General features: G+C 43.2%; 2 protein-coding genes and 1 long non-coding RNA gene across 5 annotated transcripts in view; 2 read left to right on the plus strand and 1 right to left on the minus strand.

Annotated features, from left to right (window-relative positions):
- SDC2 (syndecan 2) overlaps nucleotides 1-5,998 on the plus strand; it is a 64,289-nt gene extending 58,291 nt beyond the window's left edge. Inside the window, exons 3-5 of one of the 2 annotated variants that reach the window (XM_079984770.1) lie at nucleotides 1,400-1,542; nucleotides 3,190-3,331; nucleotides 4,727-5,998. In XM_079984770.1, the coding sequence (XP_079840896.1) occupies nucleotides 1,400-1,542; nucleotides 3,190-3,331; nucleotides 4,727-4,890 (449 nt within the window). In that variant the 3' untranslated portion in view covers nucleotides 4,891-5,998. The remainder of the gene's footprint in view (nucleotides 1-1,399; nucleotides 1,543-3,189; nucleotides 3,332-4,726) is intronic. The other variant, XM_079984769.1, reaches the window with a different exon arrangement.
- Nucleotides 5,999-11,698: 5,700 nt separating this feature from the next.
- Nucleotides 11,699-17,402, minus strand: LOC307220741. Its single transcript, XR_013841071.1, has 3 exons — nucleotides 17,281-17,402; nucleotides 16,331-16,386; nucleotides 11,699-12,039 (listed from the first exon to the last, which is right to left on the minus strand). It is a non-coding gene; the product is annotated as an uncharacterized lncRNA (long non-coding RNA).
- Nucleotides 17,403-18,978: 1,576 nt separating this feature from the next.
- CPQ (carboxypeptidase Q) overlaps nucleotides 18,979-20,998 on the plus strand; it is a 182,979-nt gene continuing 180,959 nt past the window's right edge. For both annotated transcript variants that reach the window (XM_079984743.1, XM_079984742.1), the window contains exon 1: nucleotides 18,979-19,324. The gene's annotated coding sequence lies outside the window, so the exon portion shown is untranslated. The remainder of the gene's footprint in view (nucleotides 19,325-20,998) is intronic.

Below are 20,998 nucleotides of genomic sequence, written 5' to 3' on the forward strand. Positions count from 1 at the left end.
CACTTTTGGGTTCGGCGCAATGTACGTGTACACACTCACACATATATTGGATGTGCCTAAAACAGTCGTTGCCTGTATGTTGACTACCTGCTGAATCTGTGATGCTGTTTATGATGAAGATTAGAATCCCCATGTTGTGTCTGTATCATTTAGTAGGATGACCTTGGTGACACGCTGCATTTAAAGGCCATGGAGAATGTTTGGGCAACAAAGAAGTAATTGTGGCTCAGATGACACCAATTTTTGCCACAAGCAAGAGCATTGCATCTCATTAGCATATATCAGTTAAAGAGTATTTTTTATGGAGAGCATAATGTTGTTGATGGGCTTGGGGGCGGGGCTACCTAGAGTGACGGAGATATTGAGTGTGTGGCAGGGAACAAACAGCTTTCAGTAGCTACCCCTTCCATGCTCCCACCTGGATTGTGAAATTTCATGTGCATTTCTATGGTTATACAGTAATCCTGAACTTTTCTGAAGCTTGCCGTTGGTTGAATTGTGCATTTATGTTTTCCGGAGTTGAGATATCCAGTTTTAAACACTGATATCCTGTTGGATTTATTACATATAAATAAGGGATAAGACAAAAAATGGGATTTGGTTCTAGATTAGACACTGGGGAATTAAAAAAGTGGTTGCACCAGGCTGCTTGATTAATATAATTCTTTCCCCCTGCCTCAGTTGAATGTACTGAAGTAATGGAAAATTAAACTAAGGAAGCCAAATACTACCGAGCAAATCTCGATGAATTAAATCAGTTAGGTAGATAAAAGAAAATGTCACGAGTGTTTGGATTTCAGTGCAAAGTAGTTGCTACATAATCGGTCAGATAACTATCCGGTTCTTTTTACAGCTAAATAAATTACACAGTAAATGTTTAGGACCTTTTTGATTAGCCAGCTGCTGAATAAGTAAGGGCTGGTCCCCACAAACACCAGATTACATTCTTAAACTGTTCCTGGGAGGGGGGGGGTGTCTCATGCTTGAATGCTTTCCTATGACAGCAAACCCCCCTGCAGATCAGGGACATGGGGAAATGTGGCTGGACACCAGCTCGCATCAGCCCCAGCCAGTATGGTCAATGGTCAAATCTGGAGGGCCATGGGTTTCCCTTCACTGCTGTAGATAGGAAACCAGCATGTTGTGAAGAGTTCAAGTCATCTTACAACAGGGTTGTTGTAAGGACAAAATGGTTGGGGTGAGGGGAGAACTATATGCTACCCTGGAGCTCCTTGGAGGAGAAGCGACAATATTTATTTTACATTTTACTGCGATGTTGATGTTTTTTTAGAAAAGTGGTTTTTTTAAAAAAAAATGTAAACAATCTTTAGGGCAGCACACAAATATCGGCAATAAACTAGAGCAGAGTGTTTCCATTCATATTCTTCTTATATTTCAGGGGCTGAAGAAGAAGAAGAAGGCGATAACACGCCAATAGTGGTGCCATCAAGAACTCTTCCAAAGATGCCACCAACTAGCGATGCTCCCAGAACTGAGAAAACCACGCTGAAAATGCAGACCAAGGTACCTACGCAAACAAAGGTGTGTGCAGGGGAGGAGCCTCTTGCTGGTTTTTAAAGCTGCCGTGATAATAATTTAACCTTAAATGCCATCTGATGTATGCTTTAAGAGGATTTACTAGGTTTAGTGCAAAGCTGTGGATTAACCATAAAGACAACTCCCTTGGATATCATATCAGTCTATTAGGAGAAACGCAGAGCTTTGGTCTTCTGTGCTGAAACGTGTGAGAATATATTGGATGCTACTCTCTCGTAGAAGGTGGCCGGTGCCCACAGTTTGGCAGGGTTCTTCCCCAGTGCTACATTTTCCTCCTTAAGCATCCTCAGGCTCCCCAATGTGTTAGTGCCTACAGCTAAAATGGGAAAGCTTGGTGACAAGTGTAGAATCCCCAGCCTTGCATTTTCTGCTGCTGTGCAAAGTAGCAAGGAGAAAGGGAGTGGGCAGGAGACTCTGTGCTTAAGCCTTGCTCTGCCCACTGCTTCCCCTCTTTTAACCCTTAACCCTATTCCAACCAGCTTCTCCCCCTCTTTTTTTTAGTGGGGAAGGGAGACAGGTGTGTAAGGAAAGCAAAGGTTAGGGTAGGGTTAAGTACTGCAAAGTTATGATTCTGAGTTGCATCATAAGAGATACTTTCAAAGGCCTGAAACTTGCAAAAAAAACCCATAGTGGAGAGTTTTTAGTAACTACCAAAGAGTAGGGCAAGCTGCTGTAGTTTCCTGCATCCAGGGCACCCAGTAAGCATCACCGAGCAGTTGGCTATTCCTCTTATGGACCATGAATCCTATCAGAATGTGCTTGTTGCTTCCCTTACAAATTCTGACACTCAAAAGGGTTTTACACAGGGCAGCCAAAATACAAAATATCAAAAGGAACTGATGGCCGCTAAAAGCTTTGTTGTAGGGCTATTGGCACACTGGGCTTTGTACAGAGTTCCCTCGAATTAACAGTGGAAATGTTTTTGGGTGTGGCTTAAATTGTGGGCAATAGGCTCCTTGTTTTCACATTATAGGAACAAGAGCATGGGAAGTTGCCTCTTACCAAGTTAGATCATTGGTCCACCTAGTTACAATATGCTTTCTACACCAACCTTATTTTCCAACTTGGTGTCCTCCAGCTGGGGCTGATAGGAGTTGTAGTCTAAAACAGCTGGATCACACCAGGTTGGGGAAGACTGGAATACACTAACTGGCAGTGGCTCCTCAGGTTTGAGAGAGGGGACTTTCCAACCTTACCTGGAGATGTTTGGGATTGAACCTGGGACCTTTCGTATACAAAGAACATGGTCTTCCACTGAGCTACGGGCCACATTATGTTACACAGTTAAAGGATATTTAAACTGAATTAGACTACATTCATTGCACCATGTAGCAACAAATCTATTTGATTTTACTCTTATTTCATAGGGGTAAGCAAATCTATATAAGCACACATTGATTTTGAGAAAGGGGTCTGAGGCTTCTAGTTAGAAATTTTGGAGACAAATTCTGCCCCCTCCCCCTTTCAGGTTCTCAAGAGAGTTGAGCTAAAGGTGTCAAGTGAATAGGAAATGTATATATTACAGAATTTGAATGCATAAAGGGTAATGGTTTCTGTTACTGCTGCTGCGGGTTGTTGTTTCTCCCTCTGAACTGACTCTGTGCCATCGTTTTCCCACATCTTGTGCTACAGTCACCTGAAGAGATTGATAAAAAGAGGATTCTCCAGCCTGACGCTGAAAACAAAAACGCTAAGAACGAACCAGGTGAAGACACCGACGTATTCACTCAAAAACACTCAGAAAACCTTTTCCAGAGAACAGAAGTATTGGCAGGTGGGTGCCATATGTTCATAAGCTGCAGAATAAGGAGCTTCCTGCTCTATTTTGAAGCCAAGGTATTCACTGTCTCTGCAGCTACTCACATAGCTGTTAGGAGTATTGGAGGACTGTTGCTTTGAGCACTTCCTTCCCACCCTGCGGTATGATGCAATCTCCCCACTTTTTTTCTCTTTTGCAACCCAGGAACTGTTTCCATTTTATTGCTCTTTTCCTCTCAATACATTGCTGCCCTTTCCTTAGCATCTCAGTAATGTTTACACCAGGACATTCACCTCCTCCTCAAGGGATGAAAGAAAAAACAAATCTCTTTCACCTGAGGGGGTTTTTTGCAAAGGGGATGGGGCTGCTAGAAGCATTTGAGCTTTGCGAATTCAGATACAAACGAACCCTAACCTGCACCTCACACAGACAAATGTGAGGATCTGAACACTGCCAGCCCTTTGGATTTCACACTTCCTCAGATTTTGCAATGCAGTTTTTGGTTCAAAGCATATAGAAGTGTGTTTAATGGTGGCACGTGTTTTCAGATAATGTTCAGAAACGGGCATTTTGAGAGAATGTGTGTTGAAAATACATATTGAGCACCGTCCCTAGAACACCCCTTTCTTGGCCACTGGTGCACCAGCAGTGGAGGGGAAATGGCTGCAGTCCTTTCCACAAGCAGTGGATCTCCCTCCCACAGGGTGGGCCTCTGAGCTACTCTCTCTGGGACCAGAGAGTTGCACCCTTCATGCCTTGCTTGTCTAGTTTGACTCCAGGGCTGCAATTCACACATGCTAGGAAGCAAATCCTTTTGCATTTTGCAGCCAAGTAAATATATTTTGGGCTGGGCTTGTCAAGCCTTCAGGAACATTTTAGAACGTCCCTTCCAGAACCTTAACAGTTATTCGGCTATAAAATAATCTGGGTGGCTCTTAAGAACCTGGTTGGGTTATAAACACGATTTACATGTTTAAACTAAACTGAATTAAAATGTTACTATGGCAGTGCTCCAAGGGGCCATAGTTGGCAGTGCCAGAAGCAAAAGTAGGGGGAACAACATTTTTGTTAACCCTTTGTACAGTAGAATGGTTTCTTCGCACACTTGCACACTCCTCCCTATTCAGGCAAGCAAACTGCATTATTCAGGGATGCATTTCAGCCAAGCAGAACCCTCATGGAAACTGCAGAGCAGGACCAGTGAGGGGCGTGGCCTGGGAAGAGGAGGTGTGGCAAGGGTAGGAAACCTCTCCACTTGGTTCCCAGGCTTGAGACCTGTTCCTTTGAAATGCCATTTTGAAAGGTTGGGATACTCAGTAAATGATGGTGGTTGTTTTTTCTCTTGAGAGGGGACAACTTGGAGGCAATACACTGCTCCTGGTGAAACTGCTGTTCTTTTCCCTTCCATAGCTGTTATCGCCGGTGGAGTTATTGGTTTTCTCTTTGCAATCTTCCTTATCTTGCTTTTGGTATATCGCATGAGAAAGAAGGATGAAGGCAGCTACGACCTTGGAGAACGCAAACCATCCAGCGCTGCCTACCAGAAGGCACCTACTAAGGAGTTTTATGCATAAAACTCTTAACTTAAGTGTCTCTGTTTAAGAGATCACTGAACTTTTTAAATAAAGCTTTTTTTTTTTTTTTTTTGCATAGAATAATGAAGAAACCTTTTTTTTTTCATTAAAGAGCCTTTATGGCACCTTTATGATAAAAAAAAATCCCATTGTATTTAAAACTTTTCATGTATTCCTTTTAAGAAAATGTAAAGTAAAATCTTAACATTTTGCAGTGTTCTGTGAATAACAGTGGCAAAACATTATTTTATACAGCCATTGATGTTCACTGAATCATTTAAAAACTTTATGCATAAATGAAAATGATTGTTTTTATCCTATGGTTCAATGAAAGTTGTTTAATTTTTGTCAGCATGTCTGATTGATCTTACAAGTTAGTTTTTATTTCATTAATTTATCTGTTTCCAAAAAAATAAATAAAAATAAAATGCCTTTTTGTAGTTGTCATGGTGCAATTTGTCTTCGGATAACTCAGATAATGGTAACTCTTAGTGTAAATGTATTTTTTCAGCTATGTAAACTTTAACCTCCACTTTGTATAAATTTTAGTGTCAGAAAATCCATTTTACACCTTGCTTTGTTTCTCAGTGTTCCTGTAGCTTCATTGAAACTTACAGCAGCAAATTAATGTGTAAAATTGGACTATTACTGCAAACGATGTAGTCGTACCCGTACAAAAACAAATCTTCTTTATGGGAGATTTTGCAGTAAGCTACTGACAAGCCTATACAAACCCAAAGACTCTTAACAGTATTCCAAGATGTTGCTGCAAATTTCTATGGCCACTGTTGGTTAATTTTTTGCAATTTGAAGGTACGAGTAGGAATTGAAAAAGAATCCTTTTTTTTAATTGTTCTTTAAAAAATGCATTTAAGTTGTAAACGTCTTTTAAAGCCTTTGAAGTGCCTATGATTCTATGTAACTTGTTGCAGACTGGTGTTAATGAGTATATAACAGTAAAGAGAGAGAGAGAGAAAAGAGAAAATGTTGGTATTTTATAAGCACAGACAATTCTAATGGTAACTTTTGTAGTCTTACATGGATAGACATAAATTGTAATTTGGGAACATAAACACTACTGAATAAATCATGTGGCCTAATACTGAAATATTTCATTGTGGACTTTATTTTGTTCTCTTTCGTATAATGGCGACTTCATGCGCCATGCTACTAATTGCATCTGTTATATGATAAAAGGATATGTTGGAAACAAAGGTCCCCAAAGGTTGCTAACAAGAGTTTCACGAGAGAAATAGCTCTGTTAATAGCCTCATTAAAATGAAAATGTACCTGCAGTTGTTAATTCTTTTCACATTGGTGAAATGTTAAGTGCTAATCAATATGGGCTACTTCTTTAGTGCTCAAATTCACATGAATATAAAGTTTCAGTTCTCCATGTGCTCGAATGATTCCTCCCACCCATGCCTTGCCCTAGAAATAAGCAATATGGATATGTTTGCGTGCCTTGAAAAGTAACAGAATTATTCCACATCATTATCTCTGTGGTGGGGATTGAGAATAGCTGGCCAGAACTGTATGTTCAGCGGCCACCATTTCTCCAAAGAAAAGGATGCGAGGAGAGGGAAGAAATAGCAGGTGGGAAGGGGGATGATTGCATCCTTCCTTTTCTACAAAGGTGAGTCAGGAAACTAGACCCTCTCCTTTTGCCTGCTGGTGCTTCCCTGGAAATCTGTGCAACCACACAACTCTTTGCATGGGAGAAGTGGCCTCCAGGCGCCTGAGTCCCACTGAATGTACTTTGGACATCATGCCAAATGTGGTGCTGCAGAGACCACACAGAAGTGCCACGTCCTACACAGTCTGTATAAGATGGACAAGAACAAGGAGGCGTGATAGGGCTTAGTGAAGGGACAGTAAAGATGAGGAACTTGTGGCCCTCCAGATGCTGGGCCCCAGCTCCCAACAGTCCCCACCCATCATGGCCAATGGTCAGGGCAGGTGGGAGGATGTTTTCCATCAATATCTAGAGGTCTACCCTGTCCCCAATTCCAGGGGTAGGGAGAAGGTTAACCTGCAGTAGATAGCACAGAACTGCTGAAGTTAATGTGCACCGAATAATGATCATAGGGTCTCAAATATGACAAGCTGGAATGGTGTTTGTTCTTTTTAAGGTGCATCCTATAGCAGAGAGACTGAATGCCGCAATAGCAAGGAGGAGCTTAAAAAACAGATTTAATAAGGAAGTGGAGCACTGCAGCCTTAAAAGCCAAGCGCTTTGAGGTTCATGTGGAAGGTGGGTGACCAAGCCAACATATAGACTAGGAGAAGATAAAGAGAAGAGGGTATGTCAAAGAGGCAAGAGGGTTTCATGAGACACAAAGATCTGACAGAAGAGGGGAGGATGTAACCTGAATAAGGAAGTCCAGTGAAGAGAAGAGTGCAGTAATCTGGGCAAGTGAAAAAACCAAAGTACCACACACACACAAACCCCCCCTATCTCTTTACAACTTGTACATTCAACGTAGGGCTTACTGAGTCTCTCTGGATTGGCTTCTTTTGCTGGTACAGTGTGTAACAAATCATTGATGGAATAAAAGAGAAATAGTGTTGGATTTATGCAGGACCATCCACACATTGTTCTGCTTTATTAGTTGTTCTGCAATGCTTTCCTGTTATTAACATGTATTTTGCATCTGGGGTGGAATTCTTGCTCTATAGCACAACAAAAGCAGGATAGGGAAAAACAACCCCAGGACATGGGAGGTCTGAAAAGTTGCAAGGTTTTGGCAGCAAGCCAAGGAACATTCCCTGGTTGGAAATGAAGTGGTATGTACAATCTCAACTTTCTGCAGTCCCAAGCAGTATTGGAAGCGTGATTGCGTAGAATCAGCTGGATACCGTCACGAGTGCAAATTACAATGGATGCACAACAGAAAGGGTGCATGGAGGGGCATGATGTCCCTTGGAAGGGTGTGATATTAGGAACTCGTGTGGCAGGAGATTACATTTCATTTTACTTTGCATAATGGAGTAGCTAGTCCAATAAAATCTCACCATTTGGCCTGGCAAATAACACTACGCTTGGTTGTTTGCAAGAGACCGAGTGGCAGCTTTCCTGTTATAGAAAATTATTTAATAAGTTTCTTCGCACGCTTCTTTTGATTTGCCACAAGCTGAGCCGCTTGAAAATGGTGTTCAGCAAGTGTTCATTAATTGCACAAAATGTAGTGAAGCGAAGCTCACGAAACAACAGCTGCTGGAAATAACGGCACCAAATGAAATTTTGGCAAAAAGCCTTTGCTACTACCCAAATGCCAACATTAAGTCTACTATACCCAAACATAGCTATTTCATTTGCATGGTCTAATGTAAAGTATTCTGCATAATTCCAGGCTGTTTACAGGTTGAATAGGCCAAATATTAAATGGGGAATATTGCACAGTCAGAACTAAAGCATCTACTTCTGCAATCTACCCCCACCACATTTGCAATGGGAGACGGGTAGACTGGATGAAGGGACAGCATCACTCTTCCTGTGCGGAATTCTCTCCTCCACCTGCTGAACAGGTGAGCAGAATAGCCAATGGAAATCCCAAAATGAGGCATTTGGGGTGTGGGTGGGAAAGAGCTAAACCAATCTGGGATCTGCTGCCCCTGTGACTGGCGTGTGGAGCAGAACTGTGGATGCAGAAGTGGCCCCAACAGAAAGTGGCTGGGGTGCAAGGATAAGGGTTGCATCCTAAATATTCAACCTCCTGTTTTGAATTTTCAACTTTTTAATACTTCAAATAATGCAAAAGATGTTTTTCCCCAGTATGGACTATGCTTCTAAAGGCAATTTTACTGGAATGAATCTTCCCTGTGGGTTGGATCCAAAAGTGCCTTGTGCAAGCAGAGGGGTGATTCCTCTGGGCCCCATTCCATACCATTCCAGGAGTTCCACTGACCCATCAGCAGATTTTCAGGGTCAGAGGAAGGCATGCAGTGCTTCTCTAGAGCCAACCCTACATGTTTCCTACAGGCCAAGTTTTGTTGTCATGGTGAAGAATTTTATACTCTTGATCTTCAGTCTGCTTACTAGTAGACACTTCACAACTCTGCTGCTAAAATACATATACAGTGGTACCTCTGGTTAAGTACTTAATTCGTTCCGGAGGTCTGTTCTTAACCTGAAACTGTTCTTAACCTGAAGCAGCACTTTAGCTAATGGGGCCTCCTGCTGCCGCTGCACCGCCAGAGCACGATTTCTGTTCTCATCCTGAAGCAAAGTTCTTAACCTGAAGCACCATTTCTGGGTTAGCGGAGTCTGTAACCTGAAGTGTATGTAACCTGAAGCGTATGTAACCTGAGGTACCACTGTAATTCCGGATCCAGAGAACTCTGTCATTTTGGTTCAATACTGTATCTAAAACGATGCATGAGGGGGAAAACTCCTTTGTGTGCTCTGTAAGTGATTCTTTGTAAGTGGGAGTGACTTTGTTAAGTGACTCAAGCCATTGTATAGATTAACTCAATAAATAAATTTAAGTGGCAATAGTATGCCATAGAAAGAGCCCTATCCTGGATGAGGACTCTTGTCTATTAAATTGAGACCCCCCCTCGTTCTCTTTTCCCATGCCCAAGGCAGCAAACAGGATGAAAACAAATAATATTAAGATAAAAGCACATCAATAAAAACAGTGAAAGCCAGTGAAGACAGCAGGATAGCAAAGAAACACAGAGTGTGGGGTCTCCACTATACTGAGTGATACAATAGTCTTGTCTGGATTCATTTTCAGGAAATTTTCTTGGATCTTGGGCCAAGCTGTGACTTTGAGTCAGAAGAAAGGACAAAACATGGTTGCCTTCTGTTCTTCCCACCCATCTTGCAGTGTAGTCATTGTTTTGTACTGGATCCAAGTAAGCTGACTGAAGCTGAATCAAGAGACAATTAAAATGATGATGAACCCACTGAATCTTTCAGGGAGCATGGATTAATTATTGTTCTTGCCAAAATGACAACAACTTAACTTTCCAAGTATAATTCTTGGTAGGCTTAAATTAATATTTAACCATTCTGCTCCTGTTGCTTATTACTTTCAAATTTGTTGCAGAGCTACGTAATTTAATAGAAAGTGGGTGGGCGATACAATAAAAGAACAAAGTACAGTTAAATTGAGGCAGTTTCCTGCGATGCAGAAAAACATGTTGTTGGGTGGTTTTTAGATAGTAACACATATTGAACGCGCCCTTCAGTGGGCTGCTTGGTCATTTTTACATTGTATTTTTAAAAAAGGGTTCTTATTACTTTCTGTGGTAGACTCTATATTTTATTACACATATGCTTCCAAATCAATGGCGTGCTCACTTTTTGAATAATGTGGACAGTTCCAATTGTTCATTCTCAAAAAGGATATTGTAAAGCTGGGGAAAGTTGCAGGAAAAGGGAAAACAAAATGATCAGGGGGCTGGAACAATTCCTCTGTGGGGAAAAGTTATAAATAAAACCTTTGAATGTTTTTATTTTAGCTGAAAAGATGACTAAAGCAGGGGGTTATAATAGGTTATACCATTATGCATGTTGTGAGGATTTTCTTTCTTTCTTGTCAGTCACAATACCAGATCTCAGGTCATCCAATCAAACAGATTGCAAACCAATTCAGGACAGACAAAAGAAATAAATAAATACAATTTTAAAAATTGTCCAGTAGCACCTTAGAGACCAACTAAGTTTGTTCTGGGTATAAGCTTTCGTGTGCATGCACACTTCTTCAGATACCTTTTCTTCAGATACACTTTCTTCAGACAAAAGAAAGTACAGTGGTACCTCAGGTTATAGATGCTTCAGGTTACAGACTCCGCTAACCCAGAAATAGTACCTCGGATTAATAACTTTACCTCAAGATAAGAACAGAAATCGAGCGCCAGCGGCATGGCGGCAGTGGGAGGCCCCATTAGCTAAAGTGGTACCTCAGGTTAAGAACAGTTTCAGGTTAAGAACGGACCTCCAGAACAAATTAAGTTTGTAACCCGAGGTACCACTGTAATTCTTCACCAAACAACTAAGCTATGGACAGGGTTGGCCCAAAACATTTTGGCAGCTGAGGCGAACCACAAAATGGCGTGGGGAGTGAAGATCTACCTCAGGAATACAGGTGGGAAGAGACAGCAGCACCTCCTATTCGCTAGGAGGAGGTGGCAGCTCTGGCATTTGTTAGTTGCTTTATGCAGAAAGCTCTCAAAGCAACTTAGCAAGATAAACTAGATAAACTTCAATATACCTACCTCTACTATAGCTTCTTAGGAGTTGGTAGCCATTTCCCCTGTTGGAACTGTACATACTTGTTAATTTGGACCATGATCTTGTCATAAATTCTTAGCAAAACACTTTCCATTGAAAATGTCAATATCTTTCTTACAGAAACTTACTTTTCAGTATAAACAGACTTTTTTTTTTAAGTATCTATTTATGCATGAGTTATTAAGACCATAGGGATAGGGTTAGAAAAATACTCCTGTCAAATCGAAGTAACCAGCCCAAGAAGACATTATCCATTCTGTTGTGTGCAAGTGAGTAGGAGTGAGAATAGCAATCATTATCTAGACTTTTTAATGACTCAAGTTGGAAACTATTTTTCATGGGAGATCTCCTGGATCTGGTGTGAGAAATCGGCAACATTGAACAGCAAAACACTACAAACATTTGGTCACAGTTTAAGGAATCAAAGTCACCATATAACTGACATTAGCATTAAAAAGAACAGGCCGAGCTTTTCCACAAGCTTCCTTCAACTTATAACTGTGACTCTGGAAATTGTCACTTCCATTTGTCGAGGAACCACAGCTTGCCATGTTGTCCAAACCCTGCCTGTTGCGAAAAACATACGGTGCAAATTATATATTTATATAAAAGTCTAGTGATTAACAGATGCCTCTCTTCTCTTGGCAGATCGTATCTCTCAATCCAGATGGAAACTAAGGAGATCTGGATGGTGAAAGAAGGACAGTAACTTGTTAAACTATTCCCTTCAGGAACTATTTACTTACTGGTACTGGGCATGTGTTTAGCATCATCCATGTCCTAAATGTGCATGCCCTGGAGTTTCCATAACCTTTCCTTCAGTTCTTCCTTTTCTGGAGACGAGTGATTCAGCCTTATACTGTGTTTTAGGGAGATTGCATGTAGCTTAATCCAATGCTATTTTGTTCCTAAAGGGAATAAAATCCAGGGAATCTAGGTTGAATTGGGCAAACTTCTCTAGAATTATAATTCACAAGGTACTGGAGTAATAGGTCAGGTAACTTTATAGTGTAGCGTGACATTAAATATATTAATTTTAAAAATCAACAGCACACTCTTTATATCTGCCTACTTTCAACCGTCACTTTAATATAATGCATTTTCAATAACAAAATCCCACACAGCCTTCAGGTTATAAGACAATACAATGAACAAAGTCCCAACACAATCTCTGTGGACTGACTAACAACAATCTTTCATTGTTATCTTAAAATTCAGAATCTAGCTGATTTATTGCAGCAGGAGAGTTCAGAGGTAATACGAGTAGGAGGTGGTGCACAAAACCTAAGTTTGGATTCTGTTTGCGTTTGACAGCAAGCCTGCCCAATTCAATATGCAAAATGAAACACCCTAGAAATTCACACTTCTCTTAATTTTGCAAGGTAGTTCTCTCCCTACATATGTAGTATCCATGGCTGAAGTATCTTTGACAGATGCTCACTCAACCTCTGCTCAAAAAGCTCCGATGAATCTTCATCCCTGCCTTGTTGCTGATGTAGATCTTTACTTCCCCTTCTAGCTTGGGCAGGGAGGGGACAACCTTACTTTGGTTTGCCTCAGATGCCAAAGTCTTTTGGTCTGGCCCTGATTTGGTCCCCCAGATGGTGGATGCAGAAGATGGAAGTAGAGGATAGGTTATGGACTCTCCTTGCTCCAGCAAGTGACTGAGAGGATGAGGCTTTCCAGTTTTACTGTTGTTTTGCAAACAAAACGATCAAGGGGGTGGAGAAATTAGGAAAGGTTACAACATTTGGGACCTCTTGGTTTAGAAAACAAGGCAAGTAATGGGAGACATGACAAAGGTGTCTGAAGTTATACATTATACATGGTGTAGAGAAAAGTTATTCTCCTTCTCTCAAAATATTTGGGACATCGACTTGGCCACCAACTTGGATGGTTTTAAAAGAGGATTAGACAAATCTAAGGAGGATAAAACCATCAGTGTCTGCTAGTTACGATGGCAATGTTTTGATTCCAGAATCAAGAGACTTTATGCCTCTGAATATCACTTACAGTGAATCACAGGGGGGGGGAGTGCTGTTGAGCTCATGTCCTGCTTGTGGACTTCCTGTAGGCATCTGATTGGCCACTGTGAGAACAGGATGCTGGACTAAATGGGTCATTGGACTGATCCACCAGACTCTTCTAACATTCTCATTAGCATGGAGAAAGAGTAGTTTACTAATCCATGGCTGTCATTTGACCCTTACACAAAATGGATCAATAGGGCTCCTTGTATTTTTGCACTCTCCTTGGGAGTTGTGGCTATGGGGCTGTCAAGATGCGCTTCAAAATTTACCACTCTAACACTGGTCCAACTGCATTGTCTAAAAGAATGTCTAGCGCTGAATATGTTTCTCTTCTGCATTTTTAACAAAACGGTTCTTCTATCACCTTTTTCTTGGAGGAACATCACCGGCCAAAGGACTCATTAGTTGAGGCTGTTGACTGCACACTGCTCCACTACTTGCAGCACGGGCGAGTTCCCAACTGGAATTCTGAATGACGGCTTGGGCTTTCCTGACCCAAATGCCTTCTCAAATGTTCATAGCATGCTACAGCTTCAATGCTCTAAAGAACCATGGAACTGTCAAGTACAAGAGAGAATAGCACAACTGTGTGGCATAGATTGTTCTTGGCAGCTGGTCCGCAGCTGTAGAATTTATTCCTGAAACCTATCACTGTGATATCTGAACATCTGGTGATTCTCCCTCATCTCTCCCTTGCCCCTAAAACCCAGCAAACATCACATCGCTTAAGCTATCTCATATGTCTTAAGTTCCTCTTCCTTCCTGCCTCTGTGGAGGTTTTCATATTTAATTGATGGAAAGTGAAATGAACAATGCAAAGAATTTAGAGGAAAAGCAACAACTCCTGCCTCCGAATAACAGCACCCAAGACAATAGGATTTCACTGATGCAACATAAAGCCCTACCTTGTTGTTGCATTTTTTTAAAAATTGCTGATACGGTAGGCAGAAGAGTCATAGCATGGGGAGATGAACGATCTCATCTGTTATGCAAGCTCACTAGAGACACTGAGATGAATCCCTGTTTTATCTGGACATCCAGTGACTTAAAACATTCAAACTCCCTTTTATTCTTTCCAGGGCAGGTAATTTTGTACACAGGAACAAACCTGAAATTAAGAGCTCGCACAAAGGAATGGTGTGAGTTTCCTTAATGGAAGATTTGTTGCACTTTCCATTTGAACGAGAAGCAATGGGCAGCTCAACTGGAAAGCTAGATAAAGCTAGATAAAAATAATTTAAAAAATAAAAATAGCCACTTAGTTCAGAACTCAAAGAAAACCCGTTACCAGCTTAACAGTGTCTCTGTTTCCAGTTTGTAAAGCAGGAATAATATTAACCTACTTCACAGAGGCACTGACAGGACAAAGGAGTGGAAGATTATGACGTCCTAAATGCAAACAACAGACGTTGAAATACAATTGCTGTCATGAACTGGCAGGACAACAGGGAGGCAAAGGGTCCCAGCGAGGGGTGTAGCCAGGGCTGGGACACACTGGGGCAAGGAAGGGATGGGGAAGGAGAGGTTGGTATATGAAGTACTCACAGGGTGACGGAGGATTATGGGGGTCAGCACACAGAAACCAGAGCAGCAAGAATCATCACTAGAGCCAGAGGGGCCCACAAGGCAAGTTCTGAGGCCTAGGGAGCAGCAGGTGGGATGCTCCAGGAAGCTGAGGCAGGCAAGGGCCCAAAGCCCAGCTCTCTAGCTGGCCAGGTGGGGCTCGCTAGCTCTGGAAGGAGGTGTGTGATTCCTCAGCTGGAGTAGGCTTAGAACAGGTGAAGGCCACATGCCTCATCAAGCCCAGATGCTGCAATCAGCATGCAAAGTGCAAAAGGGAAGCAGAGCTGAGGTGCTATGTCTGCTCAACTGCCCATGTTGGTGGACCATGAGCTGGATGCTCCTGGACCTCCACAGGACTGTACTTTTGGTTTGATTCTGGATTGTATCCTGACTGCTGGACTTCAGACTTGAATTTACCCTGAACCTTTGGACTTTGGACTTCACTTGTGTGGATTGACCTCAAATTTTGGACTTGGCATCCTGACTTACTGCCAGGTAGGCCAGGGGTTCAGGAAAATTGTGCTCTAAGAAATGTGAATCACCAAAGCTGCTCTTCTCTGGCATACTGTTATGGCCCGTGGATCTTCTGGATGTGGTTGAACTCCAATTCCCATCAGCCCCAGCCAACATGGCCAAAGATCAGGGGTGATTAGAGTTGTAGTCCAACAACTTCTAGGTGACACACTACTTTATCAACTGCCATTCCCCTTAAAAGAATCCTGGTGACTACAGTTCCCATGATTCTTTGGGGGAAGTCATGGCTGCTAAAGTGGTGTAAGAGTGCTTACACCTGCTTTAGTGACTAGGAACTGCACCACTTTTCAGAAACTGAAGTGCAATGTCAGCACATTTTCTTAATACTTCCCATTTTCCTACACTGAAACTGCAAAGGTTGAGTCACTGAATCAGAGGGAACCTTAATCTGAATGGTTCACTGAATTCATTATGGGGCTGACTGTATCGCAATACACCTGCTGGTGTATGAAAAAAACACAAGAGACCAACATCTGGGGAGGGAAATGAGTGAATGCATCTTAATGTCACTGACAGACATACCAAGGAAGTCTTCTGGTAATTTCATTAAGCTTTTCAGGATAAATACATATCGGTTAAAGTCAAAATCTGGGTGGAGCAGTTCATGAGGAGCCTTGTGGGAAAATGTGGCACTGTGGAAGAAATGACACAGAAATTCAAAGGAATGGTGGTGGCGGAGTAGGAAAATTTGCCCGCATAAAAAGCAACCAAAAACAAGTTCAAAATGGTGATGCTGTGAACCTTCCAGTCCTACATTGTGCCCTCCAGATCTCTGGGACTACAGCAGTGGTGCTGATGGAAGTCCAAAATTTCTGAAGGGGGTCAGATTTGGGTATTGTATTTTTTAAGCTTATCTGCAGATATTGAACCTGGCAGCTTTGTGTATATTCCAACATCCTTTTTGGTTCCTTTTTCTTTTCTCTGCTCCATGTACTAATCCCCCAAGTAGTAAATGATTTACTAGCAAATTATTATGCCAGAGATTTAGTATTTTAGGTTAATTATTTCTGTTTTGAGTGCCAGCAGGCCCCAAGCCTAACGAGTTAAACACTACAAAACATGTATATGATACCATTTCCAGAATCCAGGTGTCTTGGGAAGGGACTCAGCTGTCTGGAGTGCCGCCAGCTAAATAAACAAATAACAAAAGTGGACATCATGAGGTGCCCAGAACTTTATTGCTTCTGACCTGTCCGATACATTAAGGGAAGGAAATTCCCATTCACCTCCCCCCCAAGGGTGAAATGTGGAAGGGAAATAGATTGTTACAAAAGCCATTACAAGCTGAATCCAGTCTTTCTGCCCATTGTTAAGTACAGAAGCAAATCCATCAGCTTGATTTGGAATTGGGACCAGCAAATTGAAAGGTTTTCTTTAAAGATGACAAAACAGCCACCCCTGAAACTAATCCCCAAATTCGAATATTGCTGACTTTCCCATTGCTCAGTAAGGTACAATTGCTTCCCTCAACTCTGCTGTGAGCCGCTGTTCTCTGGCCTTCTGTACTTTGTGATAGCAGTAGCAGCAGCAACTGAGAAGTCTCAATGGAGGGCTAAACTCCCTTTCCTAGTGCTTTGAATGCTCTGTCTCATATGCCAAGGATTCTGGGAAACATTATTTCCCAGGGTACCTGGCATCCATACTAAGGACAAAGGTGTCCTAGAAAATTTGCTTTCCCAGGTGACCCGGCATTTAATGGACTAGGGGAAGGGGGAGGCATGCAGTGTACAATCTCAGATGAATAACTTCTTTGTAGGAATGCTCCTCAACTGGTGAGGCTGCTGAATATTACAAATAGGGCAAGTTTGTATTCCAAGACAGGTATAACTACATTCTTTGATGGCTTTGCTGGAAGAAATCTAGGGGGGTGGGGAAGAAATCTAGGGAAAGCATTTGCAATGTCCCCTTTTCACAGATAAGCAGATGCTGCATGGAAGCAAAATCCTAACCTCCTTTGTGACTTTATATGTGCGCACATAATTCTTTTTTAGTTTTAAGCTTGCTCAGTATCAACATACCTACATCTGAAAGCTTGTACGTTTGTAGCATTTATAATTTGGCAAAGCCACACAAGGAGTCTCTGCCTGGCAGTTGACTAGGGAAAGAGAGGTGAGGTTCACTGAAACAAACCGTTTGTGTGATGCTTTGAAAACAAAAAACAAAAATGATCATCAGTGAGCTAGACTGTTTTAAAGAGCTGAATGTAACACTGTCTCTGTGGCCATCAAATTTAGTTATGTTTCCCACCATTCAAAAGAAAAGAGAGAAGTTGGTAAACAAAAAGAAATACAACAACAAAAATGGCAGATGGACAGATTATGACTCTCCTCTTAATGAGACAAACAGGGAAGTAAAATCAAGGGTACCAAAGGAGAGTGCAAGGAAAGTGAGAGTGGAGGAAAGAGTTGACGGATATGTTTTTTAGGGCCCCTCAATGAAACCAACACGAAGACAGTTTGTTCTATTACTACTGCAAATGAAACCTCTGTCACCAGACCCAAAGGGAAGGAAACAGAAGCGAATAGATGTGAACATATTATAGTCACTAAGAACTGAGAATGTGTTTTGTGAGTGACAGTGAGTCATTCAATCATCTCTGTACTTTATTGCCTTACAGATAGATGTTCTGTGACATCTTTATAAACTGCGAATAATAGGAACTCAGGCTTGAACAAAAGAGGATCCTGCCGGAACAGGGAAATGTCCCATCTAGTCTTGCACCCTGTTCTCAGAGTGACCAACCAGATGCCATGGGGAAGTCCCAAAGCCCAAGAGCCCTGAGCTGCCTTCATGGGCATAGCCAAAAATGTTGGGAGGGCAGGCTTCATATTGGGGGGCGGGGTGGGTGAATCTCCTTGTTAGGGGGGCAGAACCTCAGTTAATTATTTTTATTGATTTACTTGATTTAGGGGGGCAGCTGCCCCCCCTGCCCCCCTATACCTAGCATGTAGCTTCAGATCAGATTACATGCAACCACCACAGTGGCGCATCTCATAGCCTGCAAGTCTGTCAGAGCCACATGTCTGGTGCCAGTGTTGCAGCAGGAGGACTTGGCGCAAGGATGAGCGGGAGATGGCCAATGAATGCAAAATGTAGGTACATCAGCCCGCATATTGTTCCTTACCTGCTTCTATTTCTAGTCCTAAGCAATTCAACCTTTTCTTTGGATGACTAGTCAGCTGGTGTGACCAAAGCTACGATTAGTGTTTCCCAACCTTGGGTCTCCAGCTGTTTTTGGACTACAACTCCCATCATCCCTAAGCTAGCAAGACCAGTGGTCAGGTATGATGGGAATTGTAGTCTGAAAACAACTGGAGACCAAAGGTTTGGAAACACTGTACAGTGGTACCTCGGATTAAGAGCTTAATTCATTCTGGAGGTGCGTTCTTAACCTGAAACTGTTCTTAACCTGAGGTACCACTTTAGATAATGGGGCTTCCCACTGCTGCTGTGCCACCACCGCACAATTTCTGTTCTCATCCTGAAGCAAAATTCTTAACCTAAGGTACTATTTCTGGGTTAGCGGAGTCTGTAACCTGAAGCGTCCGTAACCTGAAGAATCTGTAACCTGAGGTACCACTGTAGTAGCTTTGCAAAATACGCTGCATGGGAGATGTTGCAATGAACTGCTTTATCCGAGCTATCTTGCCGTCTTATGTAACCTTGCCAGCTCCTTTTTTTTTTTTTAGTTTATAACTTCCTTCTCCCAAGACTCCCGCCCGGGGCCTCGCACAAGCTCTGCACAGGCCTGTCTTGATGCCTTTGGTGCTGGAATCATTAAAAAAGAGAGCTTGGTTTGTTTTCTCCTGGCAACACCCCACGGAGGCGAGGGGCTCTCTGGCCCTCCTCGCCGGGCTGTGACCGAAGAGCCTCTCCAAAGCGCACAGGCAGCGCACGAGGCTGACGTCTGTACCCGCGGGAGAGGCAAATGCTCTTCAGGCAGGGCGAAAAGCGCCTCTCCGGTTCATTCAGCCAAACGCTGCTGCTGCTGCTGCGCAGAGGACGTGGCCTCGAGCTCTCCTCTCCGCCACCCGCTCGCTCGCTCGCTCGCTCGCTCCAGAGGAAGGTTGGTGAACAGCCCCGCTCCTCCCCCGCGTTCTCCACGGCAGGAGAGCCTTTTGCAGGCCGTCTTAAGGCCGGAGAAAGTAGCGTGGCTGGCGGGCCGGCTGCGCACGCTTGCGCGCAAGGAGGGCCGCCGCTTCTCGAAACGCCCCTGCAGAAACGAAAAAAATGTGCCCTGAAGTCAAGGGAGCGGATATTCTCACGGGGGCGGCTCGTGGTTCCTTGAACCAGGCGGAAGCTCCGTATAGGATTTCTCCTCTTGCTCACAATTCAGCCCACAAAACGGGAAGGAGGGGGAACCTTATCTTACCTTCTTCTGCAACTTATTAATGGTCTAAAGGTAAAGGGACCCCTGACCATTAGGTCCAGTTGTGGCCGACTCTGGGGTTGCGGCGCTCATCTCGCTTTATTGGCCAAGGGAGCCGGCGTACAGCTTCTGGGTCATGTGGCCAGCATGACTAAGCCGCTTCTGGCAAACCAGAGCAGCACACAGAAACGCCGTTTACCATCCCGCCAGAGCGGTACCTTTTTATCTACTTGCACTTTGACGTGCTTTTGAACTGCTAGGTTGCAGGAGCAGGGACTGAGCAACGGGAGCTCACCCTGTCGCGGGGATTCAAACCGCTGACCTTCTGATCAGCAAGCCCTAGGCTCTGTGGTTTAACCCACAGTGGCACCCGCATCCCACAACTTATTATTTGCCTTGTAGGAAGGGGTAGCGGCGGAGACTATGGAGGGTGTGACTGCGCAGTTGAATGGATAGATTGTATTGACGACCTGCTTTTCACCTTCCAGAGGAGCTTATTGATTATCTTTAAGCATTGTGTGTAGTGGAGGGACGAGGAGGAGGGGTGATGTTTGCAGCTTCCTGGTCCAGCTCCGTGTTATGCATTTCCCTTCCTAGGATGAGTTGCGCTTGCCATACATAGCTTTACATGGTCAGTTTAATTCTGCTGTTGTGATTTTAATTCAAGCCAATTACTGAACCTGACAGGTGCGGATGGAGGACAACCCAAGGGAACAGCAAATTGCAGCCAGTATTCTGATGACTGCCGGGAGATCTACCTCTAGATATTCAGCACGATTAAAAGCATTTCATTAAAATGTACAGCATTTGTTTGGGCCACTTTGAGGAGCTGGCGCTGTCAGTGGCAGGAGATGATGAGCGAGACAACGTTTTAGGTACTCTTCCACCATTCTTGGCCCCACTTTCCAGCTGCTGCTCATTGCTAACAGCCGGGACCTCTGGAGTCAGTGGCGTAGCGTGGGTTGTCAGCACCCGGGGCAAGGCAAGTAATTTGCGCCCCCTAACCCGTGGATTTGCGCCCCCTAACCCTAACCCCCAGATGTTGCGCCCGGTGCGGCCGGCACCCCCCACGCTACGCCACTGTCTGGAGTCACTGTCCAATAACCAGGGCTTCCTTCCTGCAAGTATCGGAAGCAGAACAGGAACCGCAGATGACAGTTCTTGGGAGGAATCTAGCATTTCTGGTAAAGTTGCTAACGCTTATTCCTGATTCTGCTCCTCTAATAGTAGTTTGGTACAGAAATTTTATGGAGTTTCCTCCACTATTTATTTCCACCCACTGTCACTAAGGCAACAATCCGGTGCACACTTGTTTGGAAGTAAACTCCACTGAACTGAGTACGTTTCTATTCTCAGTAAAGTATACCTTGC

Source organism: Podarcis cretensis, assembly GCF_951804945.1.
Source record: "Podarcis cretensis genome assembly, chromosome: 7".
NCBI lineage: Eukaryota > Metazoa > Chordata > Lepidosauria > Squamata > Lacertidae > Podarcis > Podarcis cretensis.